We start from the raw sequence: 21170 nt of genomic DNA, 5'->3' as shown, positions 1-21170 counted from the left end.
GATTAAGTAATAACATACATGTTCCAAAGTGGTATATGCACCTTACAATATGGCAGGATACCTTACATCTCTTCCCAATCTAGGGGATATGACGATCTAATGGATGAAATTTGTCACATCTCCAAACTAGCCTCGTCCTCCAAAAACTCAGACTACAACCAAGTCTTTGTTTTCTCTCATCTGGGTTTCAACCATAGATAGGTGTTGCCCAAATGCTGCCATAACAGAGAACTCTATAGTGTGTCCTGATGAATGTTGAGCTCTGTGGGGGATGCCGTCAACGATGGTATCCCATCCCACGGGATCATTTTAATTAGCCCCTTATTTCTAGTGATTGAAGGTTGTCGCCATTGTCTGACCAAAAGAAAAAAGACCAAAAAGGTTTTCGCCATCGGCAAACATTCGAGGTTCATGCCCATCATTGTTGTCCTCGTCGACGACGAACGTCCAAGGTCAACTGGATCGGAATTGGTAGAGAACGATAAGAAAATACTAACAACGAAGAAGCATTTTGTGAGTTCATGAAAAACCTCTGTCGGCCATTTTTGCTCCCTCTCTCTGCTTTTGTGATGCGGGTAGACGCTGTAGAACTTGTGCATATGAGACGAGGGAAATAATATATGCGAGCAAGCAGCGGCCTTAGGTTAGATAGGGTTGCTGGTTACTTCCCAGTGGGGATCCGGTTGGATTCCCAGCGGTTTCACGCGTCTCGGAATAATATGAAGTATCAATAAATATGGATTTCAAATCATATGTATACGGGACGCCATAAGTACTAAAACTTACAGTGATAAATTCTAAACGTTTAAAATGTGCAGTAAACTTTCAAAAGAAATGCAATAAAATCTCAAAACTGATAAAACTAATACAATCAAGTGTCTTTGTTGATTCGTCAATTTGACTAACCAAAATGCTATTGACTAACCAAAATGTTGATGTATCATTTTTTTCTCTCATACGTGTCGATGACTCTAAAGCATAGTGTATAAGATAAAAACAATCTCACTTCAAAACTTTGTTTTACCCAAATATTATGTTAGGTTACAAAAACGGCTTTTGTATGTTCCCAATTTTCATCTATTTCACAATTTCTGTTGAATAGGTTTGACAAGAACAGTAAATAGATCTTATTAAATAATGGACGAACTAATTTAAATGAGATATTTTCTAGAGGGGAAGGAACAAAAGAGTTGAAACTTCACCTCACATCATGTCGATAGTCTGAAGTGACAGATGTGGACGTCGCCAATAATTCTTTACTGCGCACTTTCATGGAAGCACCGTCATGTGATCTTTCGAAATCACCATACAATTTGATTATACATTAAATAAACGGCCACTTCTAAAAAACCAAAAAATGCCTGTACTTTTTGCGGAAATAGGGCCTGCCCTTTTTTCTTGACAGTAATGTCAATAATTACAGCATGCAGAAAGATATGTCCTCATTAACGTTTTTCTCCCGTATTAGCTCTATGACCGCGGTCAACAATATTATTCCAATAGCAGTGATTATTTTAATTAACCCTTTATTTCTAGAGATTGAAGGTTATTGCCATCTGCAATCATCGAGGTCGAATGATGTGCAATCGGCCACAAACAAAAAGAGAGAAGAACTGATTGTGGGGTTCGCCGGAGGTGAAGGAACGTGGGCGTGTGGCTAACACAACGAAGTAACTAGCTCATTTTTTGTGCAAGCTGGGGCAATGGCATTTTATGAGATAACGCGGTTCACCCCGGAAATTCATAAGAAATTTTATTGTGGAGGCTCGAGCAAAAAGTTAAGCCTAATATTACCCTAGCCCTCCTAATAATCACCTCTAGTTGAGTTAGCTTTGGAGTTTATAGCGTGTTGCTATCCTAGTGACTATATTATCGACAAAAAAGTTAAGTAAACATATTAATAATGTTTATCTCTAATCTCAAAGGGCTACTCTCTTTCACTTCTTTCCTCCTCCTTATCTAGAGGCCATCAAAGGTACTAATTAAGGTATGTACAAAAAAAAATAGTCCCAAACTGGCTATGCCTAGCAACGATGATATCACATGATACATTCATGCAGCATCTCATCCACAATAATATCCAACTAGTCGCTAGTATTTGTTCCCATCACATGTTTTTTTTTTTTTTCTTTTTTCTTTTTATCCATAATCTCATGCTTGATGATTGTAATAAGGCCAAACGCCTCATTGGCTGTTGACATCTCAATCTAGGGTATCTTCTTTTCCCCGTTTTTGTGGATAAGTGAGAAAGCTTCGGAGGGACCAGTCCTACTCCAAGTCCAAAGCACTTAAGAGACAAAGTTCTTCCGAGACAAAACAAGACCTGTTCATGGATTGGCAATCCACCTCATTGCAACAAAAACCGACCTTGGGCAATACTAAAATATTTCGTGGCTTAGGAGTACATGTGCCAACGTATGATGCGTTGCGTGAGAGGTAGTTTAAGGCAACGAAGAGCGCAAATATGGTGTTAGACTCCATCATGAGGCAACTATTAGACTTAATCTAAATAAAAACTAATGATCTCGATCAATCATTCATAAACAAATACATGCATAATTCGAGATTGATTTACGAAAACGTAAAGATCGATATATTTCCATATCGATGTTTATTTTTTTTTCATAAAGAAAATGAAACTTCCTTCTTAGCCCATTTAATACTTTGAATAACTACTTAAATACAAAACTCAATTCTGTTGCAAAGTCAAGTTAGCAACCCACACATGTATTTTAACCTAATTTAAAGAGATTTCAAAAAATTATTGAGTAACTGAAAATTTGGAAGTTGACATGGTGAAAAAAAATGGGATTGTTCAAAAAGAAAAAAATTAAACAAATCCAAATTTTCAAATAAAATTCATTTTTAGTCATTCACAAGATAGTCATACTTTTTTTTTTTTTTTTTTTTGAGTTAACTTGGATCGCCATGACTTGAGTAGAACTTATTAAAGTTTTGGGTCACGTAAATTAGTTATTCAACTCTTTATTTTGATAATTATATTCATTTTATTCATTGATAAATATTTTCATTCACGATTGGATGTGGGAAAAAAAATTAATCGTAAAGGTATTATTAATGGAAACCGAAGATGTTTAAGCCGTCCGTTTGATATTCAATGTAATAATTATCTTTTATAGTTTCTTTTTTATTTGAATTATAACTTTTTTATTTATTAAATCCTACTTAATGGGACGCACCAATAGGGATCCACACGTCAAGAGGGAATCCGGATTCCTTGAGAAAACTTGTGGTGGGGGCAACACCGTCACTCCCACCCTCTCATTTTCCTTTCAAACCATTGCACTCTAAAGGCAATTAAGTAGTCTCACCAAGTACGTTTTCTGATAATTAATTTCTTTGTTTGACTTTGCTTCATCTTTTTCTTTGGTCAAATTTATCTTCTTCTTTTTAATTCTTCTTGCTATAGAATTTTTTTTTAAAAAAAAAAAAAACGAGATAGAAGGGCGTGTTCTGATTTAAAGATACAACAATATAGATGTTCGGCAAACTTAGGAGTTTGGAGCAAACATTACTTTCAAAATCCTTTCGTCCTAACCTCGATTTATCTTCGATTTTCGAATTGAAAAGTTGAGATACCAAACCACGATTATCTCTTATCCACAACCCATTTGAACAGATAAATAACCAGGGCACAGAGAAAGAGAGAGAGAGATGCATGTCAATGACGTAATCAGATGAAAACTGCCTGCCATATCCGCAGCTACTATAACAGCTGATATTCATCGCTCTTCATTATGACGTCCTAGCAGCTACAGACCCATCTCTTCTTTGTTCTCTCGTCCTTTTTTCCTTTCCCCTTCCTTTGGGTGAACCATCACCATCGGCGCCAGGAAATTTCAATGGAGGCCTTGCATTGTATTTCTTAAACCCTCTCGAGCTCCTAGGTATTTCGCCTTCCCCTTTTGGTTGTTTGCTTGCGAGAGAATGGCGGGTTTTGCTTGCAGCGGGGCTCTCGTACTCTACCCTTCGCTCCTCTTCATCATCCTGCTCTCCTCCGTGAATCACCATTTTCACATCTTCCCTTCCCCACTATCTTCTTCTTCTTCCTTCTTCTTCCTCTTCTTCCTCTAACCACGGAGCTAATGTTGCCCAACACGAGAAAGAGCAGGCTCTTCTCTTCTCCTCAAGCGCAAGCAGGAGGAATTTCATCACCGGTGGCAGCACTAGTGCTGCTAGAATCAGAGTGAGTTCTGTCCACTTTTCTTAAACGATTAGCAACAGAAAGAGAAGGGGAAAAAAAAGGTCCTTTTTTGTATGATTTTGGCACGCGATGGTAAGTGTCAGATGATTATTTCGATGTACTTGGATCGACTTCAATACGAAGTTTGCGTGAATTTCTGTCGTTCTATCCGAGGACTATATCTCGAGTGGCGGTCTCCATCACTATGCGTATAACCGCAACGTATCACCATAGAAAATCAGGAGAATCACCGAGTGCCCGAGAAATCTCGAACTCTTGCATTCGTTATTTACGTAACCTTTTTTCTTTTCGTTTCGTGCGTCATGATGCAGCAAAAGAGAGCTCGCGTCGCTGTGGATAGGAGGGAGGAGAGCTTAGCGAGAGCGAGGGCAGCAATAAGAAGAGCTAGCGGTGGAAAGACGACGACTGTCGTCAACAGCACTTCGCATTATCAGGAGGACAGATTCGTTCCCAGCGGACCCGTCTACCGAAATCCTCGCGCTTTCCATCAGTTAAGATCTCTCTCTTGTTGATTTTTTTTTTTTTTTTTTTTCGAGAAGGGTCAAAAGCATTCCTCTTATTGTAGCTTCTCTCTCTCTCCTTCCTTCTTGACTCTTTTTGGAGAAAGGTCAAATGCATACTCCTATTGTGAAAAACATTATATAAAACAATCAAGATTAAGATAAAGTTAATATATAAACATGGTGAAAGGTTTCAAGCATTAGGAATCAAATAAAATTGAAGTATGGATATTGCGTAATTTATAGAAAGTCAAAAATCAAAAGTAGAAGTACCACTAGAGATAGATGCCTTTAGTGGGGTCCTTCCTTTTTTTCCTCCCTATCATCTAAACTAGGGTTACAAATGTTTCAATAGCTACCTCTAGCCTAATGAGGACTTCATTGCATATCAAATGCCTGCCTACATCTACTCTCAATATCAATGCTAGTATAACAGTTTTGAGCATTCATGAGAGTAACAACTCATAAATTCTTGAAGGAGTAAACTCCACAATTGAATTATTTATTATTCTTTTATGATCCAAGACAAACCATTATTATCATAATAGATTAAGGACCGTCACTTAATCATTTCCCTAAAATCATACTATTCAAAGCTCTTGCACTTGATCACTTAATATTTTTTTTATTATAATTATATCCATCTTAGGCATCGTCTAACATTTCTTTTAAAATAAGATTGAAAAGAAAAGGAAGAAGAAATCAATCCTACAACAATGGGAATCTAAAAAGGATCTTGGTATATGGTGATTTGTAGAGGTCATGATCGAGATTAATATGTAGTGATGTCTTGTGGTATGGCAATAAGAGTTAATCAATCTCTTGCCCTAATCTTTCTTTCGCACAATTTCGAAAAAGGGTCAATTATTAACATAGATTTGAATCTATACACCAAAGATGGGAAAAAAAAATATTTGTAGGCAAATCTATATCTCACGGAAAGAACTCGAATAATCTTTTGGGCACAAATATAAACTCGAAGTATTTTAATTTCAAAATTTCATCTGGAAGTGCCAATTAAATTCATTGACACTTTAAGATGAACAATAAAGGCATGTTACTAAGTCAGCAGCCGAAATCTCATATTCTTAATGTAAATATCTTCTTGGTCATAAATCTCTATTGATATTTCTCATCTCGTGGAAAGTTTGAATGCATTCACTAAATTAACCATAATCAACTTTTCTCACTTTATTTTCTAAAATATTTTTATGCACTAATATGTATCTATCTCTTTTTTACCGGGGCATTGTAATATATGTATTTATATAATTATACTTGCAAGTGTATAAGAAGTGTAACCTACAAGTTGCAAAGAGGATGTTCTCTTGGCATTTCTAGAAACTCCGTGTTTCCAGATTTGAAATGGAAACATTGTTGAATATTGTAATGTTTGAAATATTCATATGTTCAATTTTTGTTCAAATCTGCCTTTTAGAATTAAGAAAATTGTTTATGGATAGAGCTAATCCGGCATTCTAACATTGTGAAACCCTAATACCTAACTTATTCTCTAACTAGAATATCCTTAATCGATTAAATTTCAAAAAATTTACCAGACTATCAAGTTAATTTTATCAAATTCTAAAAACAATTTGTTTTCCAACTACATTTTCTCACCTTGTTCACATCATCAATTGCAGGAGCCACATCGAGATGGAGAAGCGATTCAAGGTGTGGTCCTACAAGGAAGGCGACCAGCCCTTGTTCCACAAGGGCCCGATGAACGACATCTACTCGATTGAAGGCCACTTCATCGACGAGCTCGAGGGTGGCCGGAGCCCGTTCTCAGCCCGCCGGCCCGAGGAGGCCCTGGCCTTCTTCATCCCAGTCAGCATCGTCAACATCATTGAGTTCGTGTACCGCCCGTACACCACCTATGCCCGGGACCAATTACAAGCCATCGTGGAGGACTACATCGGCCTCGTCTCCCGGAGGCACCCCACTGGAACCGGACCGGCGGGGCGGACCATTTCATGATCTCTTGCCATGATTGGGTAAATGCGAAGTAGTATTCTCTTTCATAATTAATGTAGAAATTGCCTTGTGAAATTTGGTGAGACTACTCCAAAAGTGAAAAGATTTTCCTTTCTTTAGGGTTTTGTGTCCTTGCGCCACTTGTCGCGATCTCAAGAGATAGGGACCTAAACGGTTAAACCCTTTGGTGCCACGTGTCCTCTGGTGGATGGTGAGATTGTTGTTTTCTATGTTTAGGCCCCGGAAGTATCGAATGGCCATCCGCAGCTCTTCAAGCATTTCATCAGAGTCCTATGCAACGCCAACAGCAGCGAAGGTTTCCGTCCATCTAGAGACGTCTCGTTGCCGGAAATCTTCCTTCCGCGTGGAAAACTGCTCTCGCCATGGCCCGCTCCGCCCCCGGACAACCGCTCAGTCCTCGCCTTCTTCGCAGGCGGCGCCCATGGCCCCGTGAGAAAGGAGCTGCTCCGTCATTGGAAGGACAAGGACGACCAGGTCCGAGTGCACGGATACCTCCCCAAGACGCTCAACTACACCGAGCTCATGGGCCAGAGCAAGTTCTGCCTGTGCCCCAGCGGGTACGAAGTCGCGAGTCCCCGGGTGGTCGAGTCGGTCTACGCTGGGTGCATCCCCGTGATCATCTCCGACGGGTACGTGCTCCCGTTCAGCGACGTCCTCGACTGGAGCAAGTTCTCGGTCCACATCCCGGTCGCGAGGATCCCCGACATCAAGAGGATCCTTGAGGCTGTCCCGGCGGAGGAGTACCGGGAGAAGCAGAGGCGGGTCGTGGAGGTGCAGCGGCACTTTGTGGTGAACCGGCCGGCCAAGCCGTACGACATGATGCACATGGCGATGCACTCCGTGTGGCTCAGGAGGTTGAATTTGAAGCTGCCACTGTGAATTCTTTTGGCCAAGGACCGGTGGTTGAATTGCACAAACTATATAGAACTGACTGTGCAAATTGAAAAAGTTTGGGGGTGGAGAGTCAAAATGGCACCATCTAGCAACTGAAAATTACATATTAATTATAAATTTGGCCAATTTTTATATTTTTCGGATATTATTTTATTAAAATACAATTGCATAAGTTATCATGGTCAATAGTTCAGCAACGTCAAAGTGGAATTTCAAGATTGGTGTAAAGGCGGGAGTAGCAGTTGTTATAGAATTGAATTTCAAAGTGTATTATGTCTATGAGCACCAGTTATGATAATTAAATGACTGTCCTTCATCCATGGTAAGATTAGGAGCCTAAAAGTAAATAATAATTATTTAAAAATTATTGTGAGGTCTACTTATTCAAGAATCGGACATTTAACATTACTCTCACTAGCAAAACCATCAGTAATATAGGAGAAGGCAATAAAAGAAAGTGCCCAAATAACATATTTGGTTGGGGTGTCGGGGATTCCCGACTAGGACCTAAAGATCATCCAATCGAATCTCATCAATTGTGCATGCTAACTCCTCTAAGTTAGGGTCGCCATACAAGCCAAAGGTCTCGATTGAATCGATTCATGGTCTCAACTCCCAGTAAGAGTATTCCATAAGCTTCTAGGTTTATCTAATTATCAACGCCCGTACTCCCAACTTATGAATAGAAAAAGCACATATCAGACACGTCGGTAGCTTCTCACGAGGATCGCAGCCGTCTGTTTCCAAGTTTCTCGGAAAATCTAGAGCAATCAAGAGGGGAAAATCTAGGACTTGGATTGAGCTTTTCATGTCATATTTTGGGGGGCGACAATCATGAAATGGAAAACGTTACGCATCCCCAAGTGAGCCGGGAGCATAATTGCCCCTCGGTGCGCTGCGGATCGAATGCGTTGTAAGCCTTGGCTCAGAGCGATTGCTTTGAAAAATGATTAACTCCTTTTTAACCGAGCTATTCACTGATCCTCCCGGAACGTCGAGGCGCGCCTTTAACATTTCGCCCTGTGAAATTTATCATGTAAATATCGATAACAGATTGTCCTAAAATCCAGTAACTTCATCTCTTCTAACTTCCTCAAAAATTTAAAATCAAATTCAAATTGTTTCCTCAATTTGAGGATGCTTTCCCCAATTTAAGGAATCAAATTGTGCTATCATCATATAATTGTGTATTCATTTAAACTCATTCTGTACTATAATAAAACCATGAAGAGAAAATAAAAAAATTTAAAGTTCCTTCACATTCTTTATGGTATTCGAGCTCTTTGCATAATAGCATTACCCGTGATCCTCCTCCTCCTCATTTTTTGCAGCTCCCTCCATCGAATCCCGTCGGTTACTAACGTTGTAAGTGGGGAGTCATGGTGTTGGGGTCATGTGCCCTCAGAAGCCGTTCGGGCACGGGAGCCCGTGGTGGAGTCATTGATTATCAAAAAAAAAAAAAAAAAAACATTGTCAATGCCACAATTAAGAAAAGAGAGTTACCCCAATTCAATCCACATCCATTGTGATTAAACATTTCCAACCTCATCCCAATCAAACAAAATTCCTCCAACTACCGCATCAAGCGACCCTGCTCTTCCATATATAACCGGACTTTACTCCCGCCAAGCAAGCACGGAATGTGCTCAATAACAATAGATATACCTTGACGTCCCCCAGACGTCCCGCTTACTCGACTCAAGAAGGGCGCTCAATCTACGGCTGATTACCTTCAAAAATTAAGGGTCAATTTTTATCAAGCCGGCATCCCGTGCCTCCCCCCCCAATCAGTGAAAGATTCGTAATTCTTTTATGGCGCCAGAATCAATTTCCGAATATGATAATAAAAATTAGCAGCAATCACCGTTTTTTAAAATCTAATTTAATGACTTTTTTCTTTCTTTTTTAATTAGCATAGGCAGCAATTCGTGTTTAGCAGAAACGTTATACATAAAAAGGGCTTCCCGTGACATGTCACGCCCTCCGCGACGTCAGTTATTCCCCCGCCCCCTCCATTTCCCTCTCAAAAAAAGCTCCGTAACCGCCTTTCCCTCGCTTTCCCGAGAGAAAGCGCCGCCGCCTGGAGCCGGAGCCGGAGCTGATCGGAGTCGGAAGCTCGAGATGGAGACTCGCCACGGGATCGCCGCCGTGAAGGCGGCGCTTTGCGCAGCGTGCTTGGCGTCCGGTGCACTGGTCCTGCTGTGGTCGTTCGGTTTCGGCGGCCTCGCAAGCGTCGCTCCGGATGCTTCGGAGCTGAGCAAGTCGTCTAGCTCACCGGCGGTTCATCAGCTGGCGGTGCGGAAGGAGGCGGAGCTGGTTCGAGCCGCGAGCTTCGCGTCGGCCACTGAGGTCCAGCCGAGTCCACGCAGAAACGCGACGGCGATCGTGAGTTCCAGTAGCTGAGTTTTGCGATGCACATGATCTCTCGTTTTTCTCTTTTTTTTTTGTGCAGTATTCTGTCGTGAAGTTGCTAGTTCTCTCTTTCTCGATCCTTCAATATACGTTTCTCGGTTCGTCAATCCGAGCGATCGTCTCTGAGTTTCTGTTCCGCACGTCGATCGCATACTTCGTCGTTCGATTGCTCGTCGCGCTCCTTCTGTCAGATGTTTCTCTGCTCCGACCTGTTCAATCGTCGAACCAAAATCTCCATAGACTACGTTCATTTTCGCACTTTCACGTTCAGTTTGATAGATGCTGTATATCTGGATTTAATTCGAGCGCTTCTCAATTTTAACGGCTATCCTTCTATCCGATCCTTAGAGAAAGACCGAGAAAGCGAGGGAAGTGCGAAAACTGGAGCTGGGATTGGCGCAAGCACGTGCGGCGATCCGGAAAGCCACGAAGCTCGGCGCTCGTCCTTCCAACTGCAGTGGCCATGGCGCCTCCACGGCCGTGTACCGCAATCGCCGCGCCTTTATCCAGTAAGTTCCTCGAAATTCATGTTGATCTCTCTCTCTCTCTCTCTCTCTCTCTCTGTGAATTGCTTTAAGCATCACCGAGTTCAACTTTGATTCTGCAATTAACTTGTCGATTCCACGTACACTTTCACCTTATTCTTGCATTGCGGCACGCTTTTTTACAGTACATGCATTAGATCATCACCTCCATTGTTGATAAACATCTTGTCGATGCTGTATTCATGATAGAATGATGAAAGATTAGCTTAGTCTAGGGTACAACACAACATGTCAAATCATAACTCCCGCTGATGGAAACATACCTTTTATAACACTCGAAAATACTTTTACAATGGCTAATGCCGGAGCCTTAGAGATAGTAAACCGAGTTTAAAAAGCCGGTTTACACACGTGCTTTTGTCTCTGGGTGGTCGAAGATAGTCCGCCCGGTAACCAGAAATCTACGTTTCCGTTACGTCGTTCCGGTTGATTTACTGGTTAATCGATTTTTGTATCGGTACATCTTAACCAAGCTTGGAACTGTTACTTCAAGTGAAAACAACCCCCCTCTGCTTCGCCTATCACGTCCCTGGTCATTTAAGGAAAGAAACCCTTGTTGCTCAAGCCGCGCATGCACTCGCTTCTTCAGGGCATGCACTGCTACCCTTCCTGCACTCAAGAAGCTGTGGGAAAAAAAGCGAAATGTGCTCATTGGTAATGATAAGTAATTGGCTATGGAAGTGGCACTTGACATCGAGATTCCGTGGACGGAGCAACTTGAAATCGTGGACTCGTCCACTTCCACCCTTTAATCTTCAAGATGATGGTGAAAAAAGCACTTATGTATAGCAGCCTTTCCAAATGGGCTTTTTCCACAGTAGGCTTGTGGACCACATTGCCTTTTCGGGTCGTGACAGTCTCTGCCCTCTCTCGTTTGCCTAAGAGACACTGTGCATATAAGGCCAGGCAAGCATTACTCTGGATAATACTTAGGGTAGTGGCTAAGCAATTATGATGGAGATGCTAAGAAGATGTCACTAAGAATTCTGTTTTGCGAAGTTGGGGTTTGGGTGGTTCTCTTTTCTTTGAATTTTTTACTACATAAGTGAGGTATTCAATCTTTTAGTTCGACTAATCTCTAAAGATATACAGAAATCACTGGTTATGTTTGTTTCATCAAGTTACTGAGTAGAGGGCCTAAACGTAGGAGAAGATGAAAAGTCAGGCATTTAGAAAGCTCTTGGAAAGTCAATTTAGGATACTTTCATGGCGTTTGTAGTTCCAAACTTTAAGTTTATTTGCTTTTTGACTGCTCCAATTTAAAATGCGCAAGTTACAAAAATAACGAATTTACCGTACTGTGGAAATTCAATTCTTAATAATTACAAAATCACGAATTGATTACACAGGGCATTGAAATGCGCAGTTAAAACCACGGTTACAAGACATCAAGTTAATAGCACAACTTTTTAACTAAAATACAATACCTTTGGCCGAAAAAACGAAAAAGCTAAACAGAGATACGGCATGTACACCATGGAACTTATGATTTTGCTTCAAGCTTTTGATGTCGTTCGACTTATACTCCAAGTCTTACGTCAATTCTTAATTATAACATCATGATACTTAGTTCTGATTATGCTAATAAGCATGTACATGCTGACTTGTGCCGTTGCAAAAACCCATATCTTAATCCCGACGAAATCGACGAGGATCCGTCATGATTACCCCAGTTCCTCCCTTCCAAATCACGAGAGGGACGCCCACATGAGTACCCACGAAGCCACAGTAGGCCACTGATAATAATGCTTGCTGCAATAAAAACCAGAATGATGACTTGTCGACTGAAGTAAGTTCTTCAGTAAGACTTATTTCCATAAATATATGCAGGAGTTACATGGAGATGGAGCGGCGGTTCAAGGTCTACGTGTACTCGGAAGGGGAGCCGCCCATCGTCCACGACGGGCCGTGCAAGGACATCTACACCGTCGAGGGCCGGTTCATACACGAGATGGAGCATGGATCTGCGGCAGCCAGGTTCGGGACGAGGGACCCAAGGCGTGCCCATGTCTACTTCATGCCGTTCAGCGTGACCCGGATGGTGACGTACCTGTACAAGCCACCCACGTATGACGTGACCCCTCTCCGGCGGTTCGTTGCCGACTACGTGCAGGCGGTGTCAGGCGAAGTACCCGTTCTGGAACCGGACTCGCGGGGCCGACCACTTCATGGTGGCCTGTCATGATTGGGTGAGTCGTTGTCCCTCTCCTATTTCGTTTTGTTTCATGAAAATTTCGTGGCTTCTTTTTAGCTGGCGTTTTTAGGGCTTTGCCTTCAATGGAAAATCATGCTTCTTTGCTTCTAAGTCACATCATGAGTTTTGGCATATGATTTTTATAATGTATATATCTTTTGGTAGTACCTAGCTGTTAGCCTAGTCGTCAAAAGGTATAGATAGATAATAGGATATCGTTTGAAGCCTTTTTAATAATGCAAAGTAAATTTTGAAGTATATCCTTTGCGGTTCTAGAAGTATATAATCTCGATCCGATATGATTAAAGCGGAATTACCTCATTTTAGAGCTGTTCACTGAGTGGCTATTGCACCTTTCCAACGAGCGCTTACATAAGAATATAAAAAACTTCAGGTATTGTCTTTCTGAGGCCAAAATTTGACAAGGTTATAAACAAAAGTCATTCTGCTGCTTCTTGACTGCCTGTCTACTCTTTTGTGTCTACCATATGAAATTTATATCAAGCACGGACACCAAAAAAAAAAATAATTGCATAATACTTTTTATATATATTACGATGTAAACCAAGCCCATCTAAATTGTTGATTATGTAAGCCCTACAATGAAGCCCACATTATTAATAATTTAAATTTTTTGAATGGGCTCCGACCCATAGTTATATGTAGTCAATTGGTAGAAGCATTAAATTTATAACTTAGACATTTCACTCTGCAGATTTTGGGGCTTAAGATTTTGCAAGATAATTACAAAATTGAGATTCTTTGATTACTACTTTTGAAGTCTGGGAATTCGTAACAAGATATCATCAGAGCATGTTGTTTTTGGAGAATCGAAATTCTTTACATCCCAAGAATCACATGGAAGTAATGAACATGTGCTAAATTATCTCTGGATGAGACATTGATTGATTGGATTCTGAATATGATAATGAACCGTTCCAATTGCAGGGCCCTCATGCATCCCTTGGCGATGCCCATCTTTACAAAAACTCGATTCGTGCCTTGTGCAATGCCAACGCCTCCGAAGGGTTCAACCCTCAAAAGGACGTGAGCTTGCCCGAAATTTACCTCTTGGACGGCAACATCTCCCCTAAACTCCTCTCCCCGCCACCGCCGCACGTCCCTCGCCCACTTCTCACGTTCTTCGCGGGAGGCCTCCACGGCCCGATTCGGCCTATCCTCCTCCACCACTGGAAAGACAAGGGCGACCCCGACGTCCGTGTCTACGGGTACCTCCCCAAGCACTTGGACTACTACACCCTCATGCTCCAATCCAAGTTCTGCCTGTGCCCTAGCGGGCATGAGGTGGCAAGCCCTAGGATTGTCGAGGCCATCTACGCGGAGTGCGTGCCGGTCATCATCTCGGAGCACTATGTCTTGCCGTTCAGCGACGTGCTGAACTGGGATGCCTTCTCGGTCAAGGTCGAGGTGTCAGAGATTCCAAGGCTGAAGGAGATACTGAAGGCGGTCCCAGAGGATGAGTACAGGAGGTTGAGGCAGGGCTTGAAGGCCGTGAGGAGACACTTCGTGCTGAACCAGCCGGCGAAGAGGTTCGATGTGTTCCACATGGTGTTGCATTCTATATGGCTTAGGAGGCTGAATCTTAATCTCGGATAGATAATTCGCTGACCTCAGGACTTAATTGTGGTGTCACACATAGAAACCTAACCACTCATACCATATTATGGAATAGTTGACTTGCTTATACTCCATATTAAAGTATATTCGCTTGAACAAGCTGGGATTTTTAGAAGGGTCGAAAGGAATGCTGTTGGATTTGGATGAATTACAGAAAAGAATTACTACCAAACTTTGCGATCACGACTTCCATTATTTATTCACAATCTGAGGTAAACAAGATCATTGATTATTCATGTACAATATGTTCAGCAAAAGTAAAAGCCTTCTCCAGCACTGTTCCTACAACTCTACCATGTCAAATTCTCCTTTATTTACGTATGCCTGAAAAGAATCATCTTGTAGCACTTCATTTCTTCCCTTTCTGTTTGTCGATCTGCCCTTTGCCCTCTCACACATGGTGCAATCTCTCTCTTTCGCGCGCTCTGCTTGCGTCTCCGCCCTTCTCTCATGTACAGCTTCCCGAGATTAATATACTGTGGAACAGCCTAGAGAGAAGTGCGAGTAGTTGCGTTTGATATTTCGTATTCACTCGATGGCGATGGAGTTATGGGAGAGCCGTTCGATCTGAGATTTCAAAAATCCTCCGAGGGATGAGAAAGGTGTGTTCGGCTTCTCGGCCAAGCCGTGTCTCTTGGTCTCGGTCTGCACGGCAAGGTTTATAGGGCCCATCTCTCTCTTTATGCGCTCCACGAACTCCATGTCCACTTCATTCCCCGAAGTGTCCTTCAAGTAGAACGCATTCACCGCCTTCTCCCCCTGTGTTTCCACGTCTGCTCGGACCACAGCTAGTCCGTTCTCGCGGAGCACCCTTGTTATGTCGGAGAGCAACCCGATTCTGTTGTTCGCACATAATTCTAGCTTGAAGCCCTGTTTGCCAATAGACAAAAAGATAAGGTTATGACGCATGGCATTGCAACGATCATTATAAACTCATGGGCTTTGGCGACATTGAGATGAATAATTCTCATTGTTTCAAGAAATTTCACTGTAACCTTCTTTATATTAAGTGGCTACTTTGATTTAGAACTAGCGCTATGCAGTTGCACGTAAGTTTTGTAGAGCATCATATTTGAAGATTTGGTGTTACCTCACAAACTCGCCGCTCAATAGCAGCCTCCAAGCACTTCATGACGCGGTCTTTCTCACCCTCTGTGCTCAATGCACAACCATCTACATGCCGGATGAAATACTCCTGCAGATGACAGGGAAAGAATGTTATAATCAAGAGATGACTGATTTGAAAACTTGATTTTTAACCAGTTCCATTAATTCTCTAATTCGAATTAGATCTTTGCCTACATGACAAGATATGATGCTTCAGGGAACTATGTTTCAGTTACTATTAAAATGTTTGATGCCGTGAAAATCTAAGAGCTATGTCAATTTAGTTAGTATGTGGGAATGATAAGGGGACGTAGGTAATGTTAATGCACTGACTGACTTAGTAATTTGCTGTCAAATATAAATTTCATGCACCTTAAAGAATGAATGGCAGCTTTCAACGTAAAGAAAGAAGATGAGAGATGCGGCTAGGTATCACGTAATATGACAGCTTAAATAAGAGTTATTTAAATATACAAAAATCAGATATCAGACTATCTATTTTCCATTAATTGTCATACGGAGCAGGAGTTGTATTTGAGAAACATACCTGATATGCATAACCTCCCCGAGCAAACGCTGATGCATGAAATATAACATACTGCATGTCTGTAAGTGTGCATACGGTGTCGAACATGAGCCTGCGTCGATCCTTGCACTTGATGTTCACTACTGAATATCCCTTTTCATTCCATTCTTCGATCGAAATCCTCAAATTTTGCCCATTTCTATCCGGTCCCAATCCCATCGGCATCACTATCGGGCTTGAAGACTCGGAAGCGGGCTCGTCAAAGTCCCTCACAGAGAGCATAAGCTGATGCAACCGCCGCTCAACATTCGTCGTCATACCTAAATCCAAGAATATGAAATACCCGTCATATATGCAATTGAAAGCTTGCAATATCGCTTAGTGAAGTTGATTTTAGAGGACTTTCTTGGAAAATGAGTTGCTCTTTTTTTTTTTTTTTTCAACACTGAATTAAAGACACTAAAGAAATCGCAGGATCAAAAGATAAGAAAACCAAAACCCTCTGTAAGCAATTTGGGAGGCTTAATGAAATGTACCTTCCCCTCCTTGAAGATCAGAAGCCTTCACTTCTTGTTGGTTTGGCACAGTTGCCCTCGGAGATCCGGATGTGGATTTTGCTCGGAGCACCATGGTGAGGTGGTCTGCAATGGTGGCGAGCCGACTCCGGTCTTCAATTGGGGTATTGGTGCGCTGATCAGAAATGTAGGCAACACAAGCAAGGCGGGTGTTGTGGCTCCATGCGTGAGCTTCGACAATGTTGCAGTGGAGGTCGGCTAGAGTGGCCGAGATCTCTGAGAACAGTCCCGGCCGATCTGTCCCAGTCATCTCGATAGCTGTGTGCTCATTGTAATGTTCGGACAACAGAAGAGTGCTGTTGGTATATACTTTGGCCTTGGCTTTCGGTGACGACGGTGATGATGAGCTTAGAGTTTCCTTTGTTGTGTCAATGGCCTGCATATGCGTCGTCAGATTAATATATGGTGTACATCATTAGATGGCACAGAGAGAAATTAAGCATTACCTGCTGAATATAGTCGATCACTCTCTGGTCTCCAATTTTGTTTCCATGCTCATCTTTAACGTGAAAAACTGTACAAATGAAGAAAAATCAACGGTCACCAAAATATAAGTAGCTAAAACTTACAATAACCTCATGCTGATATTGCTGATATTGCTTCAATTGACTATCCAAAAATCAGTCTCGAATGTGCTATGCTATTTTATGGTTGAATTAATCAAATTTCAAGAGAACAGTTAGAAATTAAGAATAACGGCAGTTGAACACCTATGAATCTTTGCAACTATTTTGTTCACTTCATCACATTGCTGTACTTATAGTAGCTGCGTTGTTCAATCTGAAGTTTAGTGCTCCTAACTTATGGAATACGTGGATGAGGTAATAAATTTATCTAGGCATGCAATGACCACTTTTTCACATAAATCAATTAGTGAAATAGTATTTGTTGAAAAAAAAAATTAGTGAAATAGTACTAAATCTGTTAGCATATGCAGCATTGTGAGGGTAGAGGAAAGAAGCATTAGTACCATCCATGAACCATCCCCCATCAGAAGAAATGTAGCTCTTGGAGATGGACAGGTTCATGTCCGTCAACACTTGGACAACTTCCAGGAGCAGCCCTTGCTTGTTCACGCTGTCGACCTTTAGGAAAACAATGTAACTTAGTCATCATCAGGAAAATTTCAACGAATTAAGTATATAGATGGAATTACAAGGATGAACTGATAATTAACCCAATAGTACCTTAATCACCGTGCAATCTTCCATGCTTTCATTATCAATGCTAACTCTGCAGCTGCAACCGATGATTGAGACACAGGATGTCTTTAGCATATGACTAATAGGTTCAAACAATTACAAAGCACGTAAGATTGATTAGCAACAGAGAATGCTTACGTCGGGCCGTATATCCTCTCACGGAGGTTTTCGAAGTCAGGATCAAAGTAAGGCCAACAAACTTTCTGCATCCTGCAACGAACGAATAGACAAATAAACAAATTAGATAAGATGAAAAGATAAAGCCCTTGATCGTGGAGGAAATGACGATATGGAGTTGCTGCTAATGTCATCAAACACAGAGTTCATGGGCAATAGTAATATTCACATTGGAGTTCTTTTGTGATAATTATCACGCATTGGAATTTGAAACAGAAATAGGAAGGCAAATGCACGTATTGACCCACAAAACTTTTTAGGGTTTTGGTATCACCACAAGAAGCTTATTCAAGATAACTTCTGTGCATGAAGCTGGGAAGAAATTCAAACTGAAAAACGCGTGAGAAAGATGGGATGCTCCACTGGGTAATGAATGTATTTTCAAGGTATATAGTGTTCTTGGGCAAGCACAGAGAGAGAGAGAGAGAGAGAGAGAGAGAAGACGGATAATGCATGTATATTCAAGGTACGTAAAGTGTTCTTGGACAAGGAGAGAGAGAGAGAGAGAGAGAGAGAGAGAGAGAGAGAGAGAGAGAGAGAGAGGGAGGGAGGGAGGGAGGGCTTACTCAGCTACAGCCACCAACCTGAGCACCCTTCAGGGCAGGAAGAGAGGAAGGGGAGAAAGATAAAGCTGAAGAAGGTATATGCGTTGTCTTTCCCCTTTGAAATGGGAGCAGCCCACTACCTTTTCTCCTTTTGTATCTCCTTCAGAAAGAAAAGAGAGAGAGAGAGAGAGAACGTTGGGCTGGTTGATAATGATGATGTTAGGCGTAGAGGTGAGGTCTGCGAAGGGGAGAGAGAGAGAGATGATGAGGTTAAATAGGGAAGGAGAATGGACGAGAGGTGGTGGATTGGAGAAGATTCAGAGGAGAGCGGGAGAGAGGGCACGTACCCCCTCTCGCCATTACATGCATCGCCCCCAAGTCAAACCATACATATCGCCACGTTTTCAAGCCCATCTCATCTCATCTCATCTGCATTCTTTCTTCCTTCTGATAAGAAAGATATACTATTCTTCTTCAAGTATCCATCGCCAATGATTACGTGATCAATCAAAACCATCGATGACATGGGTAAGGGCCCACCTCTCTCCCTCGTTTTTGGCCTCCTTCTTGGCAGGAAGCCACCTCTGTTTCGGGTGCAATGGAGGGAAGGTTCTTGGCAGGTGCAAAGCTTTAGAAATCAAACATGTACACGTAGCTGGGGATGGATATGTGGGCACCAAGGCTTCCGTGATCCTCTTCCTACGGTTTGGCCTGTTTGGTCACATGGGGATTACAGGAAAAGTACCCGAAAAAAGTTTTAAATGTATTATGTTAGTGCCACTAATTTAATCCTAAAATTTTCAATTTGACCAGTTTAGTCTTAAATTTTTTGTACTCGTGCCAATTGAGTCCATCTAACTAATCTTAACCGAAGTCATGTACGTGGACACCGGCCACTACTACATGGCACGGTGACATTTTTAGTTAGATGAATTGAATTAATACAAATACAAAATATTTGGAACTATATTGGTTTAATTGAAAATTTCATAATTAGCTTTTTTGTACTTTTGTCAATGATAAAACTATCTATTCCAATTGACACTACATTATTGGCTCATAGTCATACACCGATGGTGAGAAATGACACCATTGATACCATTGTAAAGATCTTGACTTTCTTTTTAAGCGATGCTAGGAATTAATGTACAAAATTTGGCATTATTGAATAATATGACACATTCATATTAAATTCTAATACGACTCATGTGTATGGTACTGTATCTGCTATCGCTCCCTAATTAATTAGAACGCTTTTAGCCAAGAAATATGTCAAGCCACATCCAAGAATCAAGAATCTTATATTGGGCAATAATCGAAACCTTGTTTGTGGTCTTAATCACAGCCATTAGCAAAAGCTACAGCTGGTGGAGGAAGCTTCTCTCTGCGCTTAGCAAAAGCTTTCGGGCAGCTTCGGAGAAAACACCAGCGAAGCGATGTCGTTGTCAGCATGAAATTTCGTATAGCCGTCAATGACTTTGGCTGTGCCAGAGCATTCGACGTGACCTAAAGGATCAAGCCTTCAGGATCGTTTACTGTTCAGTCCCATTCCGCCTGCCAGATTTTTCCAGAATGGACAAATCCTGAGTTCCCGGGTCTTCGGCCACATTCATTGAATCTACCCTTTGATTGCAACCTCGGATCGTGTCGGCTAGACACGTGATTAGGAATTTCAAAAACCGGTCATGCTGAGTGCAACTTTCTTACGGCACATGCCAACGCGGATCTTTTCAAATGGAGGTGTAGATGAATTGGGATAATGACAAAGAATTTTTGGACGTAATGTACAATTCGTTCTTGAATGCTTAATTTGTTCGATTTATAAATTATTCATAAGTGTTCGATGTTTTCCTTTATCTTTACTCAAACGACAAACTAGACTTTACTAGATGAAATAGATTATTATAAAGACGAGTTAATATGTCCATTCTTTTATCCATCTACTTTAAAAACAGAGATAAAATTATAACGTCAACGTACCCATCTTTATTTGATGACGTGAATTATTATATCTTAATTTTAGGAAAATATTTTACATTGATAGTCCATGTGCAGTTTTTTTTTTTAATCCACCATTCATAATTAACGGATTAATAGTCATATCAACAGATTTTATTAACTTGAATTAATGGAAATAGCAATATTTAACAATTTTATATAATTTAGGGGCTACATTAATTATATGCCTATATTAAACGAATTAAAAATTCTTAGTTCAAAACTTAAGAATTATTTGTGTCATTTTTCTCCAATAAATTTAAGGGATATATTCATTAAAAGTCCAAAACTTATTATGAAAGTGCAATTAAATCTTAAAATTTACAAAAAAATACAATTGAGTTATTACATTAACTTCATCCAATCCGCTAATGGAAAATATCGACATGGCGATGACATAACTTTTTCTAAAAGTATTTTTATGCAAATTTAATTTAAATTAATTTTTATAAAAATTAGGCTAATTTAAAAAAGTCAGAGTCTGGATATAATAATAAAACGGCATTAACCCGCAAAAAACAATCTCCTGAGCACCAGAACGGGCGAAATTATCTTGAATGTCGGAAGGGGCAACTAGAAGAAATCGGACGATAGTATCGTAAGATTAGGTCTTTTCACAAGCTTGATAAAGTCA

General features: G+C 41.1%; 3 protein-coding genes across 4 annotated transcripts; 2 read left to right on the top strand and 1 right to left on the bottom strand.

The window, feature by feature from the left end:
* Positions 1-4662: 4662 nt before the first annotated feature.
* LOC104439360 (probable glycosyltransferase At5g11130) lies at positions 4663-7602 on the top strand. The gene is given in 4 exon segments (XM_010052438.3): positions 4663-4715; positions 6369-6661; positions 6664-6722; positions 6940-7602. Coding segments are annotated over 3 exon segments (1002 nt in total). The 5' UTR covers positions 4663-4715; positions 6369-6381.
* Positions 7603-12410: 4808 nt separating this feature from the next.
* Positions 12411-14521, top strand: LOC104439362 (probable glycosyltransferase At5g25310). The gene is given in 3 exon segments (XM_018870602.2): positions 12411-12696; positions 12698-12763; positions 13717-14521. Coding segments are annotated over 3 exon segments (1020 nt in total). The 5' UTR covers position 12411; the 3' UTR covers positions 14386-14521.
* A 46-nt stretch (positions 14522-14567) lies between these two features.
* LOC104437016 (ACT domain-containing protein ACR2) lies at positions 14568-18831 on the bottom strand. 2 transcript variants are annotated; one of them, XM_010049868.3, is made up of 9 exons: positions 18560-18831; positions 17955-18026; positions 17802-17853; positions 17585-17699; positions 17061-17128; positions 16576-16990; positions 16061-16359; positions 15497-15601; positions 14568-15276 (listed from the first exon to the last, which is right to left on the bottom strand). In XM_010049868.3, exons 2-9 carry the CDS (start codon positions 18023-18025, stop codon positions 14935-14937), a joined length of 1467 nt encoding a protein of 488 aa, XP_010048170.1. In that variant the 5' UTR covers position 18026; positions 18560-18831; the 3' UTR covers positions 14568-14934. The 2 variants fall into 2 exon arrangements, with proteins under 2 accessions (XP_010048170.1, XP_018726273.1); XM_018870728.2 differs by having other exon boundaries at positions 18578-18831.
* Between the last annotated feature and the right edge of the window lie 2339 nt (positions 18832-21170).

This window comes from Eucalyptus grandis, chromosome 3, assembly GCF_016545825.1.
Source record: "Eucalyptus grandis isolate ANBG69807.140 chromosome 3, ASM1654582v1, whole genome shotgun sequence".
Classification (NCBI taxonomy): Eukaryota; Viridiplantae; Streptophyta; class Magnoliopsida; order Myrtales; family Myrtaceae; genus Eucalyptus; species Eucalyptus grandis.
This window is presented reverse-complemented; position numbering and strand designations above follow the sequence as displayed.

What these genes read in the sequence shown, in the direction of transcription:
- LOC104437016 (XM_010049868.3), bottom strand. Translation starts at nt 18,025, where the DNA reads ATGCAGAAAGTTTGTTGGCCTTACTTTGATCCTGACTTCGAAAACCTC. An exon ending in TGGGGGATGGTTCATGGATG is followed by an intron (nt 17,129 to 17,584) that starts GTACTAATGCTT and finishes TCATTTGTACAG; the next exon opens with TTTTTCACGTTAAAGATGAG. An exon ending in TTGAGCGGCGAGTTTGTGAG is followed by an intron (nt 15,277 to 15,496) that starts GTAACACCAAAT and finishes ATTGGCAAACAG; the next exon opens with GGCTTCAAGCTAGAATTATG.